Here is a 24,727-nt window from a genome sequence, read left to right on the forward strand (position 1 = left end):
GATTTACCCAAGGGTTTAGTGTTTAAGATTTAGGTTTTAAGGATTAGGATTTAGGGTTTAGTGTTTTGCTGGTTAAAAAATATTTTTTTTGTAATTACTACTATTTTTTATTATTTTTTTTACATTTTTTATTTTAAAAACATAATATAATTTGACAATATTTTGTTACTTTTTATATAAAATATCGAATATGAAATAACACAATTTTATTGGTTGGTGAACTTAAGAATAAGTCATAATTATATATCACTTCTAGAGACTTATTGAACCTCATACACTTTTCTTGACTTCTTGTTAGATTAATCAAAAAATTTAGAGGCATGTATGTTCGGTTCAACTTAAATTTTATTGAATTAACCAAAAATAAAATTTGGTTTGTTATTCGGTTAGTTGAGTCCTACTGACATTAAAATTTCTGTTAAATTTTAGTTTAGTTTTGTTAAAATTTCAGAGAAATCTGGCTAATTTTGGTTAAATTCATTCAGTTCGAGTTTTTGACATGATTTAAGTGTAATTTTTTGTGAAGAAGAAAATCGAAGTAACTGATTGGCGAACCAAACCGAAATCCAATATTTTTAGAAAACTTACTGAATCAAAACCGAAAATTTGATTTGGGTTTGGCAGGTTAGATTCGGTTCAAACTCGAGAACTAGATTAAGCACTGCAACGTTAACGGTTGATTTTACAAAAATAAGACAAGCACACGTATGAGGTTACTTGTTGCACACGTGTGTAATCTCTTTTAAAAGGATAATTTTTTTTTCCTCCACAAAGTTGCCAACTTTAAAATGATTCCGATCAATTTAAGCCACCCCGCCGTAACGGTACCGGCGATTCCGTCGACATCTTCCGTCTCCGTTTCCTCCTATCTCCGATTGATAGACACGCAATGCACCACAATGAGAGACCTCAAGCAAATCCACGCCAACCTCATTAAAACCGGTTTAATCTCCGACACCATTGCCGCGAGCCGCGTCCTCGCCTTCTCCTGCGCCGCCACGTCATCAGACATCAACCACGCCTACCTTCTCTTCACAAGGATCAACCCCAAGAACCCGTTCGTGTGGAACACTATGATCCGCGGCTTCTCCAAGAGCTCGATTCCAGAGAAGGCGATTTCGCTTCTCGTCGAAATGTTGTCGTGTTCTGATTCCGTGAAGCCGGAGAGATTGACTTACCCTTCGGTGTTCAAGGCCTACGCGAATCTCGGGAAGGCACGTGACGGGAGGGTGCTGCACGGGAGGGTTATCAAAGAAGGGCTCAAAGACGACGCCTTTATACGGAACACGGTGTTGCATATGTACGCGACGTGCGGGTGTTTCGACGAAGCTTGGAGGGTTTTCGAGGGGATGGTGGAGTTCGATGTTGTTGCTTGGAACTCGATGATCATGGGTTTAGCTAGATTCGGGTTGGTTGAAGATGCGCGGAAGCTGTTCGATGAAATGTCGCAGAGGAGTGAGGTTACTTGGAATACGATGATTAGCGGGTTTGTGAGGAACGGTAGGTTTAAGGATGCGTTGGAGGTGTTTGGAGTGATGCAGGAGAGAAGTGTGAGGCCTGATGGGTTTACGATGGTGAGTCTGTTGAATGCTTGTGGCTGCCTTGGGGGAAGTGAGCAAGGGAGATGGGTACATGAGTATATAGTGAAGAATGGGTTTGGGTTGAATGGTGTAGTTGTGACTGCGCTTATAGATATGTACTGTAAGTCCGGGTGTGTTGAGGAAGGTTTAAAGGTGTTTGAGGAGGCTCATGAGAAGCAGTTATCGTGTTGGAACTCGATGATTCTTGGTTTAGCTAATAATGGGCACGTGGAAAGAGCTATTGATTTGTTCTTGGAGATAGAGCGTTATGGCTTGGAGCCAGATTCGGTTAGCTTCATTGGTGTTTTAACAGCTTGTGCTCACTCCGGGAAAGTACATAAAGCTATCGAGTTTTTCATATTAATGAGAGAGAAGTACTTTATTGAGCCGTCGATAAAACACTACACTTGCATGGTTAACGTGCTGGGTGGAGCGGGGCTTCTAGAGGAAGCAGAAGCGATGATAAAGAACATGCCAGTGGAAGAAGACGCTATTATATGGACTTCTTTGCTTTCTGCTTGCAGGAAAAACGGTAACGTTGAGATGGCTGAGCGAGCAGCGAAATGTTTGAAGAAGCTTGATCCAGATGAAACTTGTGGTTATGTGCTCATGTCTAATGCTTATGCTTCGTATGGGCTGTTTGAAGAGGCGGTTGAACAGAGGGTTTTGATGAAGGAAAGACACATGGAGAAGGAAATAGGGTGCAGTTCGATTGAAGTAGATTTCGAAGTTCATGAGTTTGTTTCTTCCGGGAAAAGACATCCTAAATCTTCAGAGATTTACAGCTTACTAGGTGTTTTGAACTGGGATGCCTCTGTATTAAGCTCAGAAGTTGGCTACTACTCAATTTGCTGAAACAACTTTATCATTAAAAGATACTTAGGTAATGGTTATTACTGATTTTATCATAATGCAATCAGTCATCATTTAGATAATCATTATGTTCTTATAAGTTTTCTCTTTTTTACTGTTGCAGGTACAAACTACAGAGGAAGATTACTTTTCAGTTCTTTCACCAAACTTATGGTTTGATCTTTGATTCCAAGGTAAATTAACTATATATGGTACGTTGATATGATGAACCATGGAGATAAGATAGGTTATGGATTAAGGCTTGGACATGGCACGCTGCGCAGCCCCCCAAGAGTAGATATCAGAACCCGAGTTTCCATTAGTGAGCAGGTTCTGAGGCAATCCATGAATGTCATCTAAGGGACGGGATCTTCCATTCTGGTAGTATTGCTGGTTGTGCATAGAAGCAGCTTCATCATCATCCAGAGGAAGACGATCAAACACAGCGTTCATGAAAGATGCAGCCATGAGAACAACGGGACCAGATGCGATTAGCCCACCAACCACTCCTCCACCTACAACCTGTCCTTGAGGGCCGGCTAAGTAAATGGTCAAACCAGTGATCCCAAGCGGTGCTGGTGGAGGCAGGATTGATCCAAGCAACGAGAGGATCTCGAAACGTCCGTGTAATGTCACAATACCTCCTGATGAAGCTGGCTGCCTTAACGTCACATTGTTGACGCAACCGTTGGCACTTAGTATGCAGAGACCTCTCTGTTTCCTTCTTGCGTAATCCGATAAAGTCTCGCAGATGTCATTACCCGAGCTGATCTCAACGGCGTGAGCTCTGAGGGAATTGGGACTGTCGTGAGTGACAATGATTGGTGGTTTGGGTTTATTCTTGGAGCCAGCTGGTCTACCTCGTGGCCTCTTAGCCATCTCTCCTTCGATTGATGAAACTGGTTGAACCGCTTTGGGCAATGCTTTCATGTTGTTGTTGTTAGTGCCTCTCTCTGCTACCGCTTCATGGTTCCTCAGTGGGAGTAGTGACTTGGATCCTACAGAGGTTGGAGTCAAAGCTGCACCTCCAGCCATTGTTATCAAATTTCAACTGAGATTTTGTGAGGAGTTTACGGGTGTTAAGTAAGGAGATTATGGTGAATTATTATATGGTAGAGACACCAAAAGAATGATTACGAAGAGTAGGAGATTGTTAAGTTGTCATCAAAATTGTGATTAATAATTAACAAATTAAGTTTCTGGCAGCCTACTTCTCAACAGATGATTGCATGACAATTGTCTTCTTGAACAGAGCAATAATGTTTTTAACTATTTACAACCTACTTTGATAGGTATACAGAGTTTATAGTTATTTTTCTTCTGTAGCTTCAACTTGGGCCACGTGAGAGGAACGTGTCAAAGAGTCAATTTCAACATTTTATTAATGATTATTGATGAAAGTGCGAATCATAAAAGCAATAAGACAAATAAGACGCAACATTTGACAGAATAATGCAACAAAAGCTAAGTGGTCTCTGTGGACTAGGGTGGGCACTTTACCCGATATCCGAAACGGTACCCGAATCTGACCCGAAAAATCCAAACCGAAATCCGAACCGAAGTAGCAAAATACCCGAACGGGTATTAAGTTAGGAGAGATTGGATATCCGAATCCGAATGGATATCCGAAGATAACCGAACATAAATATATTTACCCTTATATTTCTAGTTTACATCTTTCATTTTTTTAAAAATATTTATATTGATGTTACACATATTTAAGATCATAAGTATATATATAATTATGGAGAAAATGATTTGATATTCATTTAAACTGCATGTCAAACTTTTTGTTTAAAAATAATACCCAAATTAATATCTATTTGTTTTTAAAATATTGTCTCTAAACCTATTAATCGTTCAATCTATAAAAAATAAAAAATAATCAGTTAAGTGAAATCTATATTTTAAAATACAAGAAACTTAAAAAAAAAATTTAAATTTAATTTTTTTTCTTTTAAAATCTGAATATCCGAACCCGATTCAAAATAACCGAATCCGAACTAAAAATATCCGAACCCGATTCGAAGTACAGAAATACCCGAACGGGTTCTCTATTCCTATACCAAAATACCCAAAAATCTGAAATACCCGATCCGAACCCGAACGGATATCCGAACGCCCACCCCTACTGTGGACGTTAGACTAATATTTATATTGAGGGGCTTAAAGTTACTTAGCCACTAAAATTGAACTTAGTTTTGTCACTTTGCTCTGTCCTTAAGCTCTGTCTCAGCTCGCGTCACCAGTCCAGAAATCTATGAACTGATAGTTTTATCTCGCTTACGTCACGGCTCTCATCACAGAAACCTTTGAACACATGTCTTTTGACCGACAAAAAGATCCGTACAAACAAGACATGAATACTTTTATCAAACAAAACAACAAAACGCCCCCAGAGATTGCAGCAACTACACACTCGACAGGCTCTTTTTATCATTAGAGAGGGTTTAATCATTGCCATCTCTCCACAAGCACCAAACGTTATGTCGATCATTCAATCACTATGCTAAGGAGACAGAGCATTTCAAGACTTGAAGAAGCTTCTTTAGAACCGAGTGTAATAGCTATTTCTTATCCACAAGTCTTCTCAGGCTTTTGTAATGTGAGTCTCTGTGCCACTAGGAGAAAGAGATCCATCTTTAGTCTCAACAATCTCTATGCTTGCTGTTCTACTCTTTCTGTTCCTCCTCTCCTGCCAACACATGAAGATATTGTTTGATTATAACAAATGCGGAAACATATAAACTATTTGCTGCATCTTTGGATCATCATACCTGTCCAAAAGGGTGTTCTTCGGATTCAAGCATCCGCACAACCTGACTCATTCTAGGACGTTTCTCTGCTTCAGGATCAACACATCTAAGTGAAACCAAAAGTGCACGTTTCAGAGCACTTTTACTCGGTCTAGGTTCAAGTCTTGGATCAACAACTTCTTCAGCTCTTCTTGTTCCAACCATCATCTTTAGCCACTCAACCAGATTCACCTGCCATTACACAAACTCAAATCTATATTCTTTTGGAAAAAGAACAAATTATTTAAGCTTCACCTCATTAGCAGGACGTCCATAATCAACAGGATCTCGTCCAGTCACAGCTTCAAGAAGCAAAACACCAAAGCTATATATATCACTCTTTTCATTTAACAGCCCTGAGTTAGCATATTCTGGCGCTACATATCTGAAAAAAAAATCAAAAAATAAAGCAATGATTTCTTCTGTAAGGACATTAATAATTAACCATTATGGCCTCAAGAGGGTACAAAGCTTTTTGGACATTACCCAAAGGTTCCCATGACTCTGGTAGTGATGTGACTCTCACCAGAGTCCAAGAGCTTGGCTAACCCAAAGTCAGAGAGCTTTGCATTAAACTCATCATCAATTAAAATATTGCTTGCTTTTATATCTCTATGGACCACTTTTGGTTCTATTGCTTCATGTAAGTAAGCAAGCCTGTAAAGTTGCAGACCACTTTAATTATTGAAGCAATTCAATAAAAGCTTATACAGATTCAAAACCACTTACGCTTGTGCAGTGCCGACAAGGATCTTCATCCGTGCCTCCCAAGTGAGAGTTCCATGTTGCCTCATAGCTCCATGTAACCATTGCTCTAAGTTACCACTATTCACATACTCATAAACAAGCATCCTGCGTTCATAACCATAATTAGAACACAGTAAAGATCATTCTCATCTGGTAAAGTTTCAAAATGATAAAAAGACAAGAGAGAGAGACTCACCGATGAACTCCCTCTATGCAATATCCTAAAAGCCTAACGAGATTCTTGTGTCTTACATGACCAATAGCCTCAACTTCTACCCTGAACTCCTTCTCAGCTTGTCCTCTACAGACCAAAATTTAGAATGAGATTGTAAAGAAAACGAATCATTTTGCAATCCAATTGACAACTTACAGATTGTTAAAAAGCTTCTTCACAGCAACCTCAGTACCATTGGCGAGTTTACCCTTATAAACAACTCCATAACCACCCTCTCCAATCACATTCTCAGCAGAGAAACGGTCCGTGGCAAGCTCAAGATCCCTAAGAGTAAACCAGTGTCCCCAACCAAGATGAGATATCTCCGGTAAACCAACCAAAGGAGACGCTGTCACAAGCCCTCCTCCTCCATACTCTCTCCCAACGCTTCCAAAGCCTGCTTCATCACCGGAATGAGAACTACAAGCCCTCTCATGGTGGTTATTCACAGAGCTGCATCTACTCAGAGTATCGTTATCACTAGACTTGTTTCTCGCCAAGTGAGACATCATCGTGGACTTGTCATTCATTGCTATATATAAACTCTCGGGTTGAGGGTTGCTGTGGCTCTGAAACCCAGCCGCCCTGTCGACTCTGATGTCTTTGGACACGTGTGGTATTTGGTTGAAAGATCTTCTAGACTTGCGGCGGAATGTGATCCAGAGAGACAAGATGCAGAGAATCATCACTATGAACACTCCAACTACTAAGCAAACCCATACCCATAGCTTCAGACCCTTCAGACCAAAAAATGATATCTTCTTGGACATCTCAGCGTTTAAAGAACTCTCAGATGCCATCTCCCACTTGCCAAAACTGTCTTTTTTTTTTGCTTCTCGTACAAGTTCACTGTTAACAACCAAGACAACAACAACAACAGAGTGTCTCAGATTTAAACACTTTCATACATCATACAAAGACTATCAGACTCTCACACTTTCACAGAAACAGTTGATAAAAATGCAAACTTTCATGGTAAGTTCATTAATTGAATTTTGCGGCATATCAACAAACATGTTATGGGCATTACGTGTCCCCACCAAAGATGGGAGCTTTTTTAAACCACAGAAAAGGCATCACTTGAGTTTGAAGCAAGAGACAAATTTGAAGAGAATCAAACAGATAATGTTATATAAATAAAAACATTCAGGTTGAAAAAAAAACGTTTTTTTCTTTCTCATGAAACAAAGAAGAGAGCATAAATCTTTACCTTAGAATGTGGGGTTTCTCTTTTGATTTAAACAATGGCAATAACAACAAAAAGGCTCCATTTTTATTTCCCTTTTTGAAGAAAAACAGAGAGAAAGGGAAGTAAACAGAGCAAAATCCAATAAGAAAAAAAAAACAGAGTATCTCAAAGAAGTATATATAGAAAATACATAGTGATGGAGAAAAGAAGTTTGGTGGGTCTGTAGTAAAGCTGGAGAGAAAGCTTTGTTTGCAATGGAGGAAACAAGAGAGAGAGAGTAGTGTGAGCAGTGAAGGTGAAGGAAAGATACTGGACTTGTCAACCTTGAGATTTATAGCTGGTTGAAATATATTTAAAAAAAAAAAGATATTGTTACAATTCTAAAATAATCATTTAAAAATATATAGAGATAGGGGGCAAAGTACAGAGGAGGGAATTCCCAAACACAGGCTTTGGAATTTTAAGGTCAATATTATTCTCACTCCTCAATATGTCTACCTATTTTTTCTTCCTTTCACATTTCAATTTTGGATTCTATCTATGTATGTTCAATATTATTATAACTTTGTTTTCTTAAAAAATATTACATTTTTTATTTCAATAATGTTTCAGAAAATAGTTACTTTTTTTTTTTTTCCATCTTTTATTTTATTAATGGGTCTAAGCCCATGATCCAACAAAACAAACATAAAACATAAAGCCCAACATAATGGGCTCACATAAACTAAACTCGGGCCTAAAGCACAAGCCCACAAACCAAACGGCTAAACACGCGTCCAACAAAGCTCGCATGCCCGTCCACGTGTTGAAGCCCACCCCTTTCGAGAACACGCGTCACCTGGTCACACCACCGCGACCGGCACCGAGAAGACATCGCCGGCGAAGACGAAACCACCTATAGTTTCGACGGAGCACGCCGGAAACTGAGACCATCTCACCCATCTGTTTCGCCTGGACTCTTCAACGGAGAGCTACATCGAGACTAACTCGAGAAGAACTACGCCAGAGTCAGAGAAACGACGCGACCAAACTCCACCATAGAGGCCAAACCGATAAAACTAAAGATCTCCAACCATCGATCTACACTTCAATAAGACATCAATCATCCACGATCGATCCAAAAAATCCACACGATTTTCAGATCGAGAGTCGATTGGACATAGCAAACCCAAAAGCGTAGATCATGAACTAGTTCCGGAACAAACCAGAGAAGACGCCGGCGAAATGACAATGCTATCAGAGTCACCGCTTTCCCGGGGACGAAAGCCGGCGAAACCGGTGCTGTAGAGCCACCATTTCCCGGAAACAAAGCTGGCGATAGCGGTGTAGAAGAATCACCGCTTCCCAGAAACAAGCTTGCTAACCGGAGATGAATTTGGTAGAAGCTCCGGTTGAGATTTCATCTCAATCCTTCCTCTGTGTCTGATTTTTAGAGAGAGGACAGAGCAGAAGGAGAGAGAGAAGATCTTTCAGAAAATAGTTACTTTACTAAAGTGTGATATAAACACGTATTTTAGGAAATTATATTGTGATGGAGTATATTTTATTTATGGGGAATGTTACAACTCATAAGTAAAGAAACCAATATGCCTTTCTTGGAGATCATGAATCCATGAGCAGTGGTAATAGATTAAAGAAAAAGCCTGTGATGGAGGCTTTATTTGAAGCATAACTTTTGGATAAAGTTTATATTTCTCTTTTGCCAAATTAAATCTTATCACCTTTTTAAATGATAATATAATTATTTTAAAAAGGATGTTTGTGATATGGTGACTTACCGTTAGATCCTAAGTATTATTTAAAAAGTTGCACTTGCATTGTGGTCGAGGTCTCATTGGTCGATGGTGGGTGGGGTTTACAGGCAATGGCCAGGTTATTTGCAGAGGAAGAATGGCCGGTTTCCTGGGAGTGTTGTTGTTGCCGCCATGTGATCACGTTCTCTTCACGTGTCTTACACCTCCTTTGTGTTAGATTCTTGCTCAGTATTATTCTCCCCAAGTTTTGTGATTCATCATGATCTATTGCATTACTTGTGACTTTCTTAAGGGATTGTGATGGAAAGTGAAAAGACAATGATTACTTGATCGATTAAAAATACATCCAACATATAGTTTTCCCATGTGTGCAACTTATGCTATTATTGATTCTCACTTGTTAACATTTTTTTCCGAACCATGGTGATATACTAATATACATAATGAATTCATATGGGTTGTTGTAAGTTGACAAGTGTCATTTGAATTTGATCAGAAAATCAATATACTCCAAATATGATAAAAGAAAATAAGACAACTCGCTTCAGCCATTCTAAATAGTTGATCAGTGGAATCATTGCTTCTTAGTTGTACGTAGTTGATCAACTGAATCATTTGTCTCCATTTCTGTCTTAGTTATTGAACTTGACATAGGAACATTTTGTTAAGTGGGAACGTTATGTACTGGCTGTGTCTCGTTCTGTAGTGTGGCAAACATGCAAGTTGTATACTTGTTAGATCAGAGTGTAGTTGATGTTAGTTTTGTATAAATTTTCACTAGCGACCTAGGTAAGCAAACATGACTCCATGGCCCAATGGATAAGGCGCTGGTCTACGAAACCAGAGATTCTGGGTTCGATATCCAGTGGAGTCGGTTTAAACAACTTTTTATTCTCTAAAAAATTAAACAAACTATTTTATACTATAATTAACAAAAGCTATATAAAGCAGCAGGATTTGCTTGTAATCGCACATGAAAATAAAGTCCTGGTTCTACTTCAATGTGTTACTTTGTTATTTGACTATGAATGAAATACAATAGGATCTTCATATGTTACCTTTGTGTACAGTTTCTTTATGTGTATTAAATCAATCCACAAGAACTTAGGTTTATATATCTGCACATTTTGTGGGTGCAAAACCTAACCTAGACCTCTTTGTATCATATAGTATATGAAAATTCTGTTGCTGGTAGTTACCGATGATCGACATGGAAGATTCAGGAGTTCCTAGTATCGCCAAGCAAACCACTTCCTCACTCAACCAAATGAAGACATTCTCTGCAGGGAAGTTCCAAACTGCTCCATCTGCGAAAGCAATCCCGAGCTCAGGCAGCTCCATGTTGCTCTCCTCCACACCAGACACGTTGAAGCAAGGGTCTAGGATCGGGAAGTCTTCAAACACATGGTACTTCTCTTTCACTTTCTCTGTAATCTTGTTCTTGATGACCTTGTATGCTGGTTCGGCGAAGTAGCTTAAGGTTGTACCCGAATCAATGATGGTTCCACCAGCTCCATCTGATGAGATGTTCCATGTTTCTTGAGGTATGTCCAGAGCTTGGCCATTGACTAGGATGGATTTGATTTGTAGATAGTAAAACGTCTCAACGGAAGTTTCCTTGTTGTGCACGAAAGATGTGAAGTTCAGATTAGGGTTGTTTAGCAAACCCTTGTCTTCTCCGAAGATTAACTTGCTGCTCACGTTAGTGTCGCTGTTTCTGTCTACAAGGCAGTAAGAAAAGGAGTGACCGTAGAGAGACTGAAGCTGAGAAGAAAACGAAAGAGGTCCTCTTCCTAACCCTAGAAGACCTGAAGCACCGTTGAAGAGACCTCTGTTCCAATGTCCACACCCAAACATCATGTCTTCCACCTTGTACTCTGAGCTTCCTCCTTTAGCATTCGTGAGGTTAACTGTGAATGTCTCAACCGCGAAGTCTCCAGTTGTGTTTGATCTGTCTCCATACCAGTAAAAGTAAGGGCAGGATTGGTTACTTGATTCACACGGCACTGAAGGTTCAGGTGATGAGATGAGGCTGCATCTAGGGTCTTTGCATGTTATGTTCTTGAATGATGAAGACGTTTCCGGGTCATAAAATGGACCGTGTTGGTGGAAACAGTCGTAGCAAGGAAGGCACTGGAGCCAGTTTAGGTCACTCCCTGTGTCAAGAATCAATGAGAAGTGTTTTGGTGGTGTCCCCACAAGCACGTCCATGAAGTATTCACCAGAACCAAGCGTCATACCGGACTCAAGTGTTGCCACCAGCTGCCCTGGTGAAGCCTCTGGAGCAATAACCGAGGTAATCTTCTTCTCCTCCTTCTTGTGAGTCTGGTTCTTGGCTTTCTTAGCTCTTGCGTGAAGCGTCTGGATTCTTGTGAGGTCTTGGATTTGGAGATCAACCACTGAATGTGTTGTTCTCTTTGATTCTTGTTTAATCTCCCGGCGCCGTAGCTGAAACTTCATGGATTCTTTGGGATGATCCTTGGCAGGATCATGTTCAGTGGAGGAGAAGCCACAATCGTTGCTTGTGGAAGAAGAAACGTGCATAGAATCTTGGAAGCTAAAGCCGTAGAGGGATGATGAGTTATGCTCATGTTTCCCTGAGAGAGTTCTACAGTCACAAGAAAATGGTGTGACGGTAATCAGACAAAGAATTAAGCTTAGTTTGGCCGACATTAAGCTGCTGAGATTATGAATAAAACCATTAAAGATCAAAGAAATAACAAAAGAAAGAGTGAGAGTCAGAGAGAGAGAGAGAGATCTCCGGCAACTATGGAGCTCGGAATGATACGGAAAGGCTTAGTAATCTCTAGGGGAGACCTATGAGTTATAGCCTCGAAGAGGAGCTAACATAAAAGAAAGCAAGGGAAGTAAAAAATTTGGTGGAAGTCAAAGAAATTAAAATTAATTAAGTTATAAAGTAGATAGTCAATCCGATATATCCTACGTACCAAAAAGTAAGATATAAAATTGCGGAAAATAGTTTAGCAATCGAGTTAAGGAGAATATTATAGGTGGTCTTTCAGTAAGACCGGTTCAAATAAATGGAATTTTAAACCCATTTTTTTCAATATTCGTGTTTTTTCTTTGAATTACTAACTTCTATGTTTACAAATCTTTAATATTTACAATTTAGAGGTCAATTTTTCATCACAAATATTATGTTGCGAGTGATCGATATTGTTGTTGATGATGTGATCAACAAGATTTATTTATATGAGAATCATTCAACACAAAGCGGACAAATATAATTTTATTGATAACAGAGAGACTATAATAGTATTTTTTTTTGTATTTGCAATACTTTTATTTTTATAGAAAAATATTTAATTGTTGAAATCTTGTTTACTAATCTACATAATGTAAAATGTACAACAAAGAATCGAAAGTCGTACACCCAATGGTTTTGAAGTTCGGTAATGCTTTTGATTTTTAATGCCGTAGGCAGCTCACATTTAGTTGAAGTTGTATAGTTTTAGATTTGACTCGATTCTATGGTGTATATTAGATCAAAGTCACATCCACAATGCGACTTGCTAATAAGAGAAAATATTTAATAAGATCTCTCTTTTGGGATCAAATAAGAGTATCATACTTTAATTGACTGTAGAAGAGTCTTTCTAAGTGTCTTTGACCATGACTAACGAAATGTAAACATTCATTCAAATTCTTTATTCTAATAAACAAAATATTGAGCCTATGTTGGAAATGCACCAAATCTTTTGAAAACTCGAAAACAAAAAAAGTTATACTTTTCCTTGCAACACTATTCTTGTACTATAAACAATATACAGTGTATATATATAATGAAAATGTTAATAATGAACAAATTATCTACTAATTATATAAGATTGCGGGAGACCATATTTTATCTGCTTATTTAGTAGACGCCTTAGTTAGTGCTAACCTTTTTAGTATTTATATATATTTTTTAAAGTACGTAGTGTTAGAATCCAATTAGTTTTTACTTGCATATATATATTGAAGTGGAATACTATTTTATATCAACCTGATACAACTATACAAGTTTAGTAAATAAAGCAAAAGATCCGAATTTGACTTTGAGAGAGTTGTGTTTAAGTGTAACGTGTTCCTAACCAGACTGTGATGAACCAACAGATTAACATTCAATCAGTCCACACCAAACATATTCATTTCTAAGTGTGCACGTAATTCCAATAAATTTCCATGCTTATCGCTGAAATCTACCTTTCGTAGTCTCAAAATGGTACGTGTGTGTTTGATAAGTATTTTCATCTTTATAAAAACAAAACAGTTTTATCGGTGTGTAATAGCATAGCCGATTTGTTTGACATTAAACAATGGCAAATAGTAGCCACATTTTTTTCCTAATGTGAAAGCATTATGTATGGATGTATGCATGAAATCTATTGGGAACAAACCGAACAAACAGACAAAACAGTCTGCAAGATACATGGCTTAGCTTTCAACGAAGATATAGTAAAGACTCCATTTTACTCGTAGTGTTTGATACGTTGTTCAGAAATTTAGAAGACCTTAAACTCTTATCTTGACAATGAAAGCTAATTGTATACAGCTACCTGAAACTTTTGATAAATGAAAATGACGAAAACATGAAGCTATATGATATGAGTGTTAGGAATCATCATGCGGGTCACGGGGGTCGGACGAAACTATAATTGTGGAGGTGCAACCACCGGAAAAACATTATTGTAATTGTAATAATTATAAGAGGACAACATATCTTCTACATGTGCCGTTTCATTTATCACCTCACCATCCACTTTTCTCACCCTTGTCTATCTGCAAAATTTAATATCCCATTTTGGACCGACCAGTAGTTCCACACTATTTCTACTCTCTTTCTTTTGTTACCTTCTCCATATTCCCTTATATGTGTTTCTTAATCTACTTGTGATATAACATAACTCCCACCTTCACAAATACATTACTGCATTTATTTGACAATATTCGAATTAGATACATATAAGATCAAGGAGTAAAGATTGTTTTTGTCTATTATTCATTTTGCAAGCTATCCAGCGGTTTTCACTATTATATTACCGTCTCACTACTAGAATTCAACCTAATTTGGTGTCTTGTATTGTAGGGTTGTAAAAGAATAGTGTGTTATTTTCTTACCAATATAAATGTATATCTATTTTTTTTATATATGCATGGCTGTTTTAGGTAGATAACTGTTAATGAGCGCAGTGAGCATGCACTCTATTTTATCATACACCTACCAAACTTCTAATTCAATAAATACTTCCAACTCTGTCTCTGTTTTCTTTCTCTCTTTTTGGTTCTTTAATCAAAGATTAGAGTTAAACAAAGCATATACAGAAGTATAATAATAATTAAAAAAATATTCACATCATGACAATTTCTTAAATCTTCCGTTCTTGATTAAAAAAAAACTCCATTTGATTCTATATATACCACCGAATCGAACAACTTATAGTACACAGAAATTAACCCAACCTATATATATAAGAATTCGTACATATCTATTTAACAATAGTTATATTAGATAGTAAATATAATGTGTATATATTGAATGAAATTCATAGGTAGCATCGCCGTCTAACTAAGCAACTTGTTGGTATGGCAGAACATTATTTGTCACCATCAATACTATGCATTATGTTGACCGCTCTTGTCTCCCTCGCCGGAGCAAAAGTCCCGGCGATCATTGTCTTCGGCGACTCTTCCGTAGACTCCGGCAATAACAACTTCATACAAACCATGGCCAGAGCCAACTTCGAACCTTATGGCCGCGACTTCCCCGGTGGCCGGCCCACCGGCCGCTTTTGCAACGGCCGTCTCTCCTCCGATTTCACCTCCGAGGCTTACGGTCTTAAACCAACTGTCCCAGCCTATCTGGATCCGTCTTACAACATCTCAGATTTCGCCACCGGAGTTTGCTTCGCCTCTGCCGGCACCGGTTATGATAATTCCACCGCCGGTGTGCTAGTAAGTCTACATTTCACTTTAAACGACCTAGTATCGCTTGTTTCTTGCGTGACAAGTAACACCTAGATGATTAATTTGTTTTATATTTTTAGGGCGTGATTCCTTTATGGAAAGAAGTCGAGTACTACAAGGAATACCAACACAAACTTACCGCCCATCTCGGCCGCCGAAAAGCAGCAAACATCATCAGAGAGTCGCTGTACTTGGTCAGCATAGGAACCAACGACTTCTTAGAGAATTATTACACCTTGCCGGACAGAAGATCTCAGTTCAGCATCAGTCAGTACCAAGACTTCCTCATAGGGATCGCCGAGATGTTCTTGAAGGATCTTTACAAACTTGGAGCTAGAAAAATGTCTTTCACCGGAATATCTCCAATGGGATGTCTTCCACTAGAAAGAGTGGCGAATCTTGACGACCCTTTCAGCTGTGCTACGAATTACAACGACTTGGCGATCGATTTTAACGGGAGGTTGAGGAGATTAGTGAGGAAGCTGAATCAAGAACTCTCTGGAATGAAGATATATTTCGCTAATCCTTATGATATCATTTGGGACATTGTTACAAAACCATCACGTTACGGTCTAGACGTATCGAGTTCTGCGTGTTGTGGAACGGGCTTGTTCGAGATGGGGTTTCTTTGCGGCCAGGACAATCCGTTAACTTGTAGTGACGCAAATAAGTTTGTTTTCTGGGATGCTTTTCACCCGACCGAGAGGACTAATCAGATTGTGTCTGATTACTTCTTTAAACATCTCAAGAATCTCTTTCATTGATCCTTATTCACATATCTATGAGTATATTCATTTACATGAATCTAGCTTCATTTTCAAATATTAGAGAATGTTTTTTTTTTTGCCCAATATAATAAAAGCTCAACAGAATCAAAAGACAAGACTAACTATATGAACATGACCTGAAAACATGTCTGATATAAACAAAAGGAAATTGCAAAACAATTGTTGGACAATATTGACTCGATGAATGCATAGCCAGAACCGGTTTCATTCGCCTATTACCCTCAAAATATTGGTCGTCCCCAAATGATTAAGAGATATATATGTTTAATAATTATTTTAAGCCTCATGAATCTGAGAGCCAGTCATGCGCATAACCTTGTGATTCAAGTGCAATATATGATCCTAAATGTATAGAACTCAAGGAGTAATCTCATACATATATTATTATTTTATAAAACAAAAAACAATGGTTTTGCTTTATATATCCTTTATACATAGGCACATAGCTCCCAAAAGGGTAAATTATTATTAGTGTTTAGTGTTGCCATCTATAACAGACCTAAGTTCATCCCAACTTGCTGAGTCCCCAATGAAATCTCCACCGTTGATGTTCTCGAAACTCAAGAAGCTGTTATCATGACAAGTATACGTCGGTTGACTAAAACCAAAGCTAGTAAGTTGGTTCCAGTAAGGATTCTGCGTTGGTGACTGAAGCTGTAGATGTGGCTCGTGTAGCTTGTGCGACAAGGAATCTACAACGCGGTGGCTGGTGTGATCGGAGTCTAAGCTGCTCGTCTTAGAACACGAATCGGCTAAGGTAATAACCGGTTTACGGTTTGATTGTACGATGGTTGGGTTTCTCTGGTGTGTTACTCGTTTGAAGATTCTGCATAGTGTCCAGACCTCCTGCAAGAAAACAAGACGGACTTATTAGTTTCTTTTTTTTCCAAAGGAAAAATATGAATTTAATTTTGATTGTGTGCTACTTTTCTATATTATGATTTTAAGTTTTATAAAGAAAACCATAACTTTTAGTGTCGTCATTGATTCAGTCAATATTTAACTAATTAAGATAACCCAATTTGACACACAAAAGCTACGTGAATGTCTTGGTTCAAAGAAAAAATATAAGTATTAAACTAACGGATGTTTTCTAGTAATTATATTTTGTTGAATGAAAACTAAATATCAAATTTTAATGGATGATAAATTATATTCTATTGTAAAATAATAAAGAAATCTTAGTCTGGAGCCCTGTCTAGTTTTAACTTTCTCACAAAAGCTTGGTCCCATTTTCAGGAAAAAGGAAATATGTGATCAATGCTCGTATGGAAATGTGCATTTGCGACTGACTTTTTAAAGCATTTAACACCACGAATACAAGAATGTCTCACTAGAAATGGGCAAGATGGTTTACCCTGATGCATACTTTTCTTGGTTAAACAAAACCGGTTTGTTTGTTTATAAGAAAATTAACAGAAAGCCTCATATTATGTTTAAAAGTAATTGAACTCACTGCTTGTTGAATTGGCGAGTCGGTTTTTGTGGTGGAGGGGAGGCGGAATTCATGCATCATCCAATCGGTTTTAGTCCCTTTACCGGCTGAACCAAGATAGTAAACCAGAGATTTCTTTAGACCGACACAGTCAAGATTGGAGTAAACCGGTTTGTCAATACCGGTGGCCTTCCAGAAACCTGAACTGGTGACTCGGTTTGGTCTAACGCTATTTCTGTATTTCCTGCCTCTCATGCAGAAGAAGTACCATTCCTTTTCCCCGACGCTGCTCACTCCTAATAAAATTTACAGTAAATATTCATATTAATTGGTTTTATGAAAAGAATATGTTCTTACTAGTATGCGAAAAGGAAACTAAAATACATCTTGGCAATTCGCAATGAAACACATTGATTCCAGATAAATAGGGCACGTAATAGGGTATATATGCATATTATAAAGACATGCGTTTTATTCATATGAATGATCCCGTGCATATTTTTAATATATGAAAGCATACTTTTCTCTGCTTAAAAAAAAAACTGAATGCCAGAATGATTTATAAATAAATAGTTATCTATAGTGTCGCTATTACGAAGTTTCAACTGACTGCTAAAGTACCAAGGTGTTCAATTTAGATTTTGGTTTTTGAAGTGTTCAAACCAAATAGATGTTTGGTTTGGTTTCATAAAGTTTAGATTCGATTGTTAACCAGAATATTTTAATTTCATAAGAAAATTCATCTTAATCAGATGTCTCTTTTGTGTTTAGATGGTGTTTAGAAATTGACAAAGAAATGATATTTTGTTTTCAGGTGGAATATTTGGTATCGTTTTGATCCTTCTGGGGGGGTGGGGGGGGGGGCATATTTAAGACCCCTAATTATTAATTAATACTATCTGTTTTGAGAGAAAGATATGAGAAAAGGAATACAAAACTTACTCGGAAGATCCCAAGGATCGTACTTATAGATATCGACCTGTTTAATAAGCTCGAGTTTGATGGGTTTGTTCTCTACTTTTCTTCGAAGATAATACTCTAAAAGTTCTTCGTCTGTAGGATGAAATCTGAATCCAGGAAGTGTTGTTTCATCTTCTTCTTGATGATCCTTACTAACTTCACCACTCATCTTCGCTACATCGATATCTTTATATCACCCTATCAAGTCTCTCGGAATAAAAACTTCGATCTGTACATATATATAGGTAAATGTCAATCAGTTTCATTATAGTTTTTATGCGTTTCTTCGTTGCTGGGTCAATGACGAATGGCTTTGACTATTATTAGACACATAATATCTTAATGAAAGCCGATACCAATTTAATAGTAGTATTTACTATTATATAATTCAACCAAGTATTCATTTGATATTAGTGTTTGATGCTATGAGTCTTTTGGTTCACCACAAGATAAAGCCCTTCAGAAACTTTCTATTATGATACATGCTATAAACACTATGCTCTGAAGATACTTTCATTAATTGTAAAAATGTTTTTTGTTCGAATAAATTTAATATTCTCTCAAAAAATTTATTTAACTGAAAATTCTTTTTTTACAGAATAGTAAAAATCGATTTATCTCATGGTCTTTGTGATTGAACAATATATTTTCTTTTAAATGCGACAACTTTTTATAATAATGATCCTTGAACCATCAACCTAAGTAAAGTTTGTGATAATCTTCGAAAATTTTTTATTAGTATTTTCAGAACTAAAACTCATATGCTGTATTAAAAGATGTCTCTCAAAAAGCATACAATATTTTTAATTCAGTGACGAAAATATATAATGAGTGTATGTCGTATTATAACTCAGATATCGCTGTCCTTTGAGTATGCAGAAAAGTCCAAGAAAATGGAAAACAAAGATAATTGATTGCAACTAATATATACAGTATATTATTGCCGGCGAAAAAGAAAATCTATGCATGATGTAATATTATCGAAATTCAAACATGTCGTTACCCGTAGCTGTTACGAATATACAGTAATTATATATATATATATATATATATATATATATATATATTTTTAAATATATTTATACAGTAATTATATTAAATTATCAATAAACTAGTTCGATATACTTATATAGGTAAATTCACGTGGTTTGACCATATAAATATATAATAGATATTAGATTTCCAAAATATTTAAAATATTTAAAATAGTAATACTATTCTCATAATTAAGAACCAAAAGATAACTTTTAAATATGCCTCCACAGTGGACTATTTTGATAGCCGAGGAGCCAAACACAAACGTCGATGGTAGACCAAATTTATTAACAATAACCATTCTCATATCATTATCCCCTTCACCTGCATTCCAAAGTGTTAGTTACACACTTACACTTAGTTAAAGGAAACTACTTTTTTTTTTTTTTTTTGTTGCTTTAACTTTGGTAGGAAACTACTTTTTGTTACGATTCAAAATATTTAATAGTTATTTTGTGGACAATTAACCATACGATTCTTGTATAGAAAATTTCCATCTAAACAAGATAACAAAAAATAAGTACTAGTGCAATAAACTATTAAACAATAAACGATTAACCGGCCAATTCAATTTCCTACGTTTAAAAACCAAGGTTATTAATATTACCGCCCCAAATAACACATAGTAAAATAGTTTATCACATCATTTTTGCCACGTACACCCGATGTTTTTAATGATTATTAATTACGTTTGTATTTTCTAACCACGCCATTTATTAGTCATAACTCATAACCAAATAACTCGTATATTATATAGTTGCCTATCGGGACAATGGTAGTTAAGAAACTGGTAGAACGTATGTAGTAGAGCATATATACATGACGTAAAATGACGTATACCCGGTCTCATTTTTCAGTAGCCCGTACTCCATTTAAGCTTACGAGTACGTAGAATAGTCCAAAGTGTAGTACGAACCATACAGGTTTTTATATCTAAAAGCTAATATACGTATTCTTACATCAATAATGCTAACCGATCGAGCGAAAACACTAATGTTATTTCGAGATTTAAATATATTCCCTCCGCCAATTTGGCAGACCGCTATAAAAATCATTTTAAAAAGAATATCTGCGTATTGGTTATTACAAAAGATATAAAAGTAGATGTCAATATATATAATAATGATGCTGTATTGTTTTCAACGATTCTATCCACAGATCAGGACATTAAAATTACGAATAGTACGGATTGGTTTGTATTGTAGACTTGTAGTGATGCGTTGAACAGATTGTTTCGTTCGTTCTAGCCTCTAGGTTATCAAGATTCGAAGTAAAGGAGAGACGGTAACTTAGCTCTGGTGCCAAATGGGTAAGTGGCAACATTTTATCTAAATATCTAATATAACATTCAAAGTCCATAATTTGACTGTTGAATATCATCATAAAAATTCAATAAAAACAAGTAAATAAAAGCTGCCTACAACAATATTGCTACGAGTCCAATCTTCTCGGGATGATAAAAATAAATTAGAACTTTTCAAATAAGAAAGAAGTCAAAGAACATAATTTCCAAGTTATTCATTGTATTATAATATAAAAATATTCAATTTGATTTTTTGGACCCAGTGAAATTGAATTATCCGTGAAGATGCGGAGGTATTTGTTTTAATTCGGCCCTTTTTTCAATTTCAACTCCATAACTTTTTTGAATTTCTTGCACATGTAAAGAGAGAAACATTGAATGGGATCTGTCAGTAATCAGGTTTCTATAAAAGGTATGTTCATATTCGGACACAAGCAAAAGTAAGCAACAATCAAAACTAGAAAGACGGCAACTAAGAAACGTTGGTAATTGGTGTATACATATTTGAATAGATCGGTGCAACCTAAAGAGTAACAGTCGAACAGGCAGCCGCCACTGCCTCAAGGTTTCACACTGCCTATTTTTTTTTTGTGAAACTCACACTGCCTACTAAAGTTGTTAATGCTTTGAGGCCAAAGTAAAATGCAGAAATAAACAAGACACAAGTTTTTCTTTTTTCGAATTCACTAGAACAAGAAAGTCTTACACCAATCTTTTCTATTACAAGAATCCTTTAGGATTATCCCAATCCTAAGCTAAAACTCACCCTAGAGCCTAGACTTTTGTTTATCAGAATCTTCCCGATCCCGAACTAAACTCCCCCGGAATCTAGACTTCAATCTTCCAACTCCTCGGAAGTACTTCACCAACTACGTCAGCACCTAGCGCAGTGCAGTGACACCAAAGGCTTGATCACACAAGCACCAAACAATGATCTCTCGACTTTTTCTTTTTTCAGAGACAACTCTCTTCATAGAGGCACGTCCTCCATGTATACATAACCAGAACTTACTCTCCAAGTTCTTCCAAAAGCAACTTAAGCAACTTTCATTTTTTTTTCAAGGAATAACTCTCTTGCCTTTTTCTCTTCAAGTAATATCCATTACACTTAACGTAAATCTTCCAATAAACATATTGCTTCTTCTCCAAGCTTAACAAGCCCACAGACATCACAACATACAAACTTCAACCAAGCTCATCTTCATGATACACGCATGTACTATCTCCTGTAGTACTTCACGAACTGATACAGAATATACATCTTCAAAAGTGTGGTTGTCTTGTTTATTTTGTTGGGCCTTTCGTTAAACACATCACTTGGGCCCTCACTGCCTCAACACATTATAAAAATCAGTAGTCAGCCTTTCTTAAATATTGATGACAAACTAGTAGAGAGACTAGACAGTGATCGATTACCAGGCCAGAAATAGGATAACACAGCAGATGATATGTAATTCTTTCCATTCAGAAAATAATGTATAAGTTAATAGTCCTACTTAAAAGTTAAAACACACATTCATTTGAATGTATTTTCTAACACACTTGGGGCAGATGCATTTGAAATGAAGCACATGTATTTTCTAGTTGTTGGCGTTGGGCCACTTCCTTTTCTGTATTTATATATAACGTTATGAGCATAACTAAAACGTTATTTTCTGTTTGGTATGCCTAAAAGGTACAATACATGTTTGGTATGCGGTTTATTATCTAACTAGGATAAGACCTGCGCGGTGAATTTATATGAAAATAACTTAAGAAATATCGTATGGAAAAATAAAATTTATATTCTTGATCGAATTAATTTTTTTGGCCCTTTTTTGTTAATTACATAATTTGTTTACTGATGAGTTGATCTCATTTTTAAAAATATTTTAGGTCAAAAAATCACTTTTCGCATAAGAACCTAACGTTTAGGCAGAAGAATCTTAGGCCTACTATTTAGTTACTATGAAACTATATAATCTCGGTTTTATATGATGATTTAGCAATTTAAAAGTTAATTATGGTTATGAGAAATTTACGTTCACGTGCCAATCCTATTTATCTTCAATATTTTTCTTATTTTTGTGTCATTTTTTCATTTTGGTTATTGCTCGATATAAATATTGATTTTTGAGTTCATTCTCATTTCTTTATTTTGTTTTGGCTTGAGATTTAAAAAATGTTTAAAATTTAAAATTTAAAATTATTAAATAGATACATACTTATGTTAAGATCTGCGCCTTCTGCAGAATAAATATTTTATTTTTATTACTTATTTTATGTTTTTCTGCATAGTATGAAATAATAAAATAATAATTATATATTAAATAACTAAGAAATCAGTTACTTATGTAATAAATTGGCGTGTGCATATAAATCAAACGACCGCTCTTGTTTATTCGCAGTCATTTTAAGGTAAATAAATCAAAACAATCAATCTTATCTATCGTATATGATATATAATCAAATTTAAATGATATTAATTTTATCTATCGTATATGATATATAATTAAATTTAAATGATATTAACATAGATATATAGTATACTTTTAATATGTATATTTATTAAATGAGATTTTTACTCATATGATTTTATGATTATTTGCATATTTGTATAACAAAATTTTACACCAAAGAATTTTTTTAAATGTGGAATGTTTAGTAGTTTCAATAATTTATAATCCTTTTAAAAAAACAATGAAGATTTCAAAATTAAAATATTAACTTTTCAATATATGTTCAACGCAAATATCAAAATATAAGTATGTATTTTCATATGATGTATAGTTTAATTTAAATGATATGAAATATATATATTAACATAAACACCTATTAAAATAAAATTATTTATTCATATGATTTTATAATCATTGTATTTTATTATAGAAAAAAATTTAAACCATGATCACAAAAGTTTATGTGAGAGTTTTAACAGTTTTAGTAATTTATACTCGTTTTGAAAAATTCAAAATACAACATATACAAAAAAAATCTAATTTTTTATTATATGATTAATGTAATTGTATAATTTATTTTAATAATAAATAATTAAACAAAAATGATAGAAAATATACAGATTGTTAGGAAATCTTTATTATTTAAAATAATTAATTATCATATATATCTTAATCACATTAGGTAATTCCGTAGGTTTTATTTAAGGAAATAATATATAATAATTTCGGTTTGATAAATGAATGGTTCATAATGGACATACTATATACTATAACATTTCCTAACAATTTAGTTTTGGCCTAACAAAATTCTCAATTGATTCTCAAGCCGCCACTTAAGCAAAATTAGCATTTCAATTATATGACAACTCATCATGACATTTTTTTAATTACAACTCATCATGACATTTTTTAATTAGTACAAACTACAAGTTATAATATTTTTAATGTTTCTCTATTAATATATAAGGGATACATTTGAGAAATAAATCGTAAATACGAATTTGTCTAAGAAGCTAGATGAAAATATTTTTTGTCTAAGAAGCTAGATGAAAATAATTTTTAAACTTGAATTATTTTCTTGATTACCCTCATTATCATATCTTACATTTCAATTTCGATCAAAGAACCTAGGATTCCATTAATTTTGTTCTGTGTTCCCCTAAGAAACATCATGTAGCAGACTAGTTCGAAGAAGTACATATTAATAGAGATATGGCTGGAGTTTGATAAATTATTAATCTTCTATGATGTCAGAGTTATATTGTTTGTTTGTTCAATTATATAGAGATGGAAAAGGCAAGACACATGTGAAGGAGCAATTTTCCAATGAAAAGTCATCTGTTATTTGTCAAAATGTGAACATTTTTAAGTTTTTAGTTATGTGCTTCACCCGTCAGAATCCATTCTAACAATAATTGAGTGAAATATCTTAGATATTTTCGTCTATTTGAAATATGTTAGCTGGATAAATCATATGATTTGATATGTTTAGAATCGCTTAACTCGTTTCTCCCACAAAGTTTACAAGACAAACTTGTATCAAGTTTCATATACACAAGTCTTAAAAACGATCTAAGCATCCGTTGCCATCTTATATACCTCAACTATACCATTGATACTTTGTATATGAATCATAAGAAAAGTAGATATTAAGTACAAAAAAAATGCGC

The 24,727-nt window shown here is 35.6% G+C and overlaps 6 protein-coding genes and 1 non-coding gene across 9 annotated transcripts; 3 read left to right on the forward strand and 4 right to left on the reverse strand.

Moving 5' to 3' along the window:
* The first annotated feature begins 746 nt into the window (after nt 1-746).
* LOC125585033 (pentatricopeptide repeat-containing protein At2g42920, chloroplastic-like) lies at nt 747-3,637 on the forward strand. Its single transcript, XM_048753346.1, has 2 exons — nt 747-2,463; nt 2,557-3,637. The coding sequence occupies exon 1, from the start codon at nt 789-791 to the stop codon at nt 2,433-2,435; it is 1,647 nt and encodes a 548-aa protein (XP_048609303.1). The 5' UTR covers nt 747-788; the 3' UTR covers nt 2,436-2,463; nt 2,557-3,637.
* LOC106377421 (AT-hook motif nuclear-localized protein 16) lies at nt 2,688-3,467 on the reverse strand. The gene has a single exon (XM_013817658.3). It carries the CDS (start codon nt 3,465-3,467, stop codon nt 2,688-2,690), a length of 780 nt encoding a protein of 259 aa, XP_013673112.2.
* Nucleotides 3,638-4,737: 1,100 nt separating the features above from the next.
* On the reverse strand, nt 4,738-7,801 carry LOC106434495 (probable receptor-like protein kinase At2g42960). 3 transcript variants are annotated; one of them, XM_013875367.3, is made up of 8 exons: nt 7,399-7,801; nt 6,345-7,037; nt 6,171-6,275; nt 5,957-6,079; nt 5,714-5,884; nt 5,483-5,612; nt 5,210-5,419; nt 4,738-5,127 (listed from the first exon to the last, which is right to left on the reverse strand). In XM_013875367.3, the coding sequence occupies exons 2-8, from the start codon at nt 6,986-6,988 to the stop codon at nt 5,023-5,025; spliced, it is 1,488 nt and encodes a 495-aa protein (XP_013730821.2). In that variant the 5' UTR covers nt 6,989-7,037; nt 7,399-7,801; the 3' UTR covers nt 4,738-5,022. The 3 variants fall into 3 exon arrangements, with proteins under 3 accessions (XP_013730821.2, XP_048609304.1, XP_013730822.2); XM_048753347.1 differs by having other exon boundaries at nt 5,957-6,082; nt 6,174-6,275; nt 7,399-7,687; XM_013875368.3 differs by lacking the exon at nt 7,399-7,801 and adding an exon at nt 7,124-7,299.
* A 2,131-nt stretch (nt 7,802-9,932) lies between these two features.
* Nucleotides 9,933-10,005, forward strand: TRNAR-ACG. The gene has a single exon. It is a non-coding gene; the product is annotated as a tRNA-Arg (tRNA).
* A 100-nt stretch (nt 10,006-10,105) lies between these two features.
* LOC106434490 (aspartic proteinase nepenthesin-2) lies at nt 10,106-11,953 on the reverse strand. The gene has a single exon (XM_013875363.3). It carries the CDS (start codon nt 11,802-11,804, stop codon nt 10,242-10,244), a length of 1,563 nt encoding a protein of 520 aa, XP_013730817.2. The 5' UTR covers nt 11,805-11,953; the 3' UTR covers nt 10,106-10,241.
* Nucleotides 11,954-14,574: 2,621 nt separating this feature from the next.
* LOC106434484 (GDSL esterase/lipase At2g42990) lies at nt 14,575-15,939 on the forward strand. Its single transcript, XM_013875359.3, has 2 exons — nt 14,575-15,086; nt 15,179-15,939. The coding sequence occupies exons 1-2, from the start codon at nt 14,718-14,720 to the stop codon at nt 15,860-15,862; spliced, it is 1,053 nt and encodes a 350-aa protein (XP_013730813.1). The 5' UTR covers nt 14,575-14,717; the 3' UTR covers nt 15,863-15,939.
* Nucleotides 15,940-16,354: 415 nt separating this feature from the next.
* LOC106434478 (transcription factor JUNGBRUNNEN 1-like) lies at nt 16,355-18,450 on the reverse strand. The gene is given in 3 exon segments (NM_001316101.1): nt 16,355-16,732; nt 17,343-17,617; nt 18,264-18,450. Coding segments are annotated over 3 exon segments (840 nt in total).
* Between the last annotated feature and the right edge of the window lie 6,277 nt (nt 18,451-24,727).

This window comes from Brassica napus, chromosome C4 (assembly GCF_020379485.1).
Source record: "Brassica napus cultivar Da-Ae chromosome C4, Da-Ae, whole genome shotgun sequence".
NCBI lineage: Eukaryota > Viridiplantae > Streptophyta > Magnoliopsida > Brassicales > Brassicaceae > Brassica > Brassica napus.

Bases quoted from the DNA above. Each gene is read 5' to 3' on its own strand.
- LOC125585033 (XM_048753346.1), top strand. From the start codon at position 789: ATGATTCCGATCAATTTAAGCCACCCCGCCGTAACGGTACCGGCGATT.
- LOC106377421 (XM_013817658.3), bottom strand. From the start codon at position 3,467: ATGGCTGGAGGTGCAGCTTTGACTCCAACCTCTGTAGGATCCAAGTCA.
- LOC106434495 (XM_013875367.3), bottom strand. From the start codon at position 6,988: ATGGCATCTGAGAGTTCTTTAAACGCTGAGATGTCCAAGAAGATATCA. The intron at 5,885-5,956 runs GTAAGTGGTTTT...GCAACTTTACAG, and splicing joins CTTGTCGGCACTGCACAAGC to GCTTGCTTACTTACATGAAG. The intron at 5,420-5,482 runs GTGAAGCTTAAA...GTGTAATGGCAG, and splicing joins ATGGACGTCCTGCTAATGAG to GTGAATCTGGTTGAGTGGCT.
- LOC106434490 (XM_013875363.3), bottom strand. From the start codon at position 11,804: ATGTCGGCCAAACTAAGCTTAATTCTTTGTCTGATTACCGTCACACCA.
- LOC106434484 (XM_013875359.3), top strand. From the start codon at position 14,718: ATGGCAGAACATTATTTGTCACCATCAATACTATGCATTATGTTGACC. The intron at 15,087-15,178 runs GTAAGTCTACAT...TTATATTTTTAG, and splicing joins ATTCCACCGCCGGTGTGCTA to GGCGTGATTCCTTTATGGAA.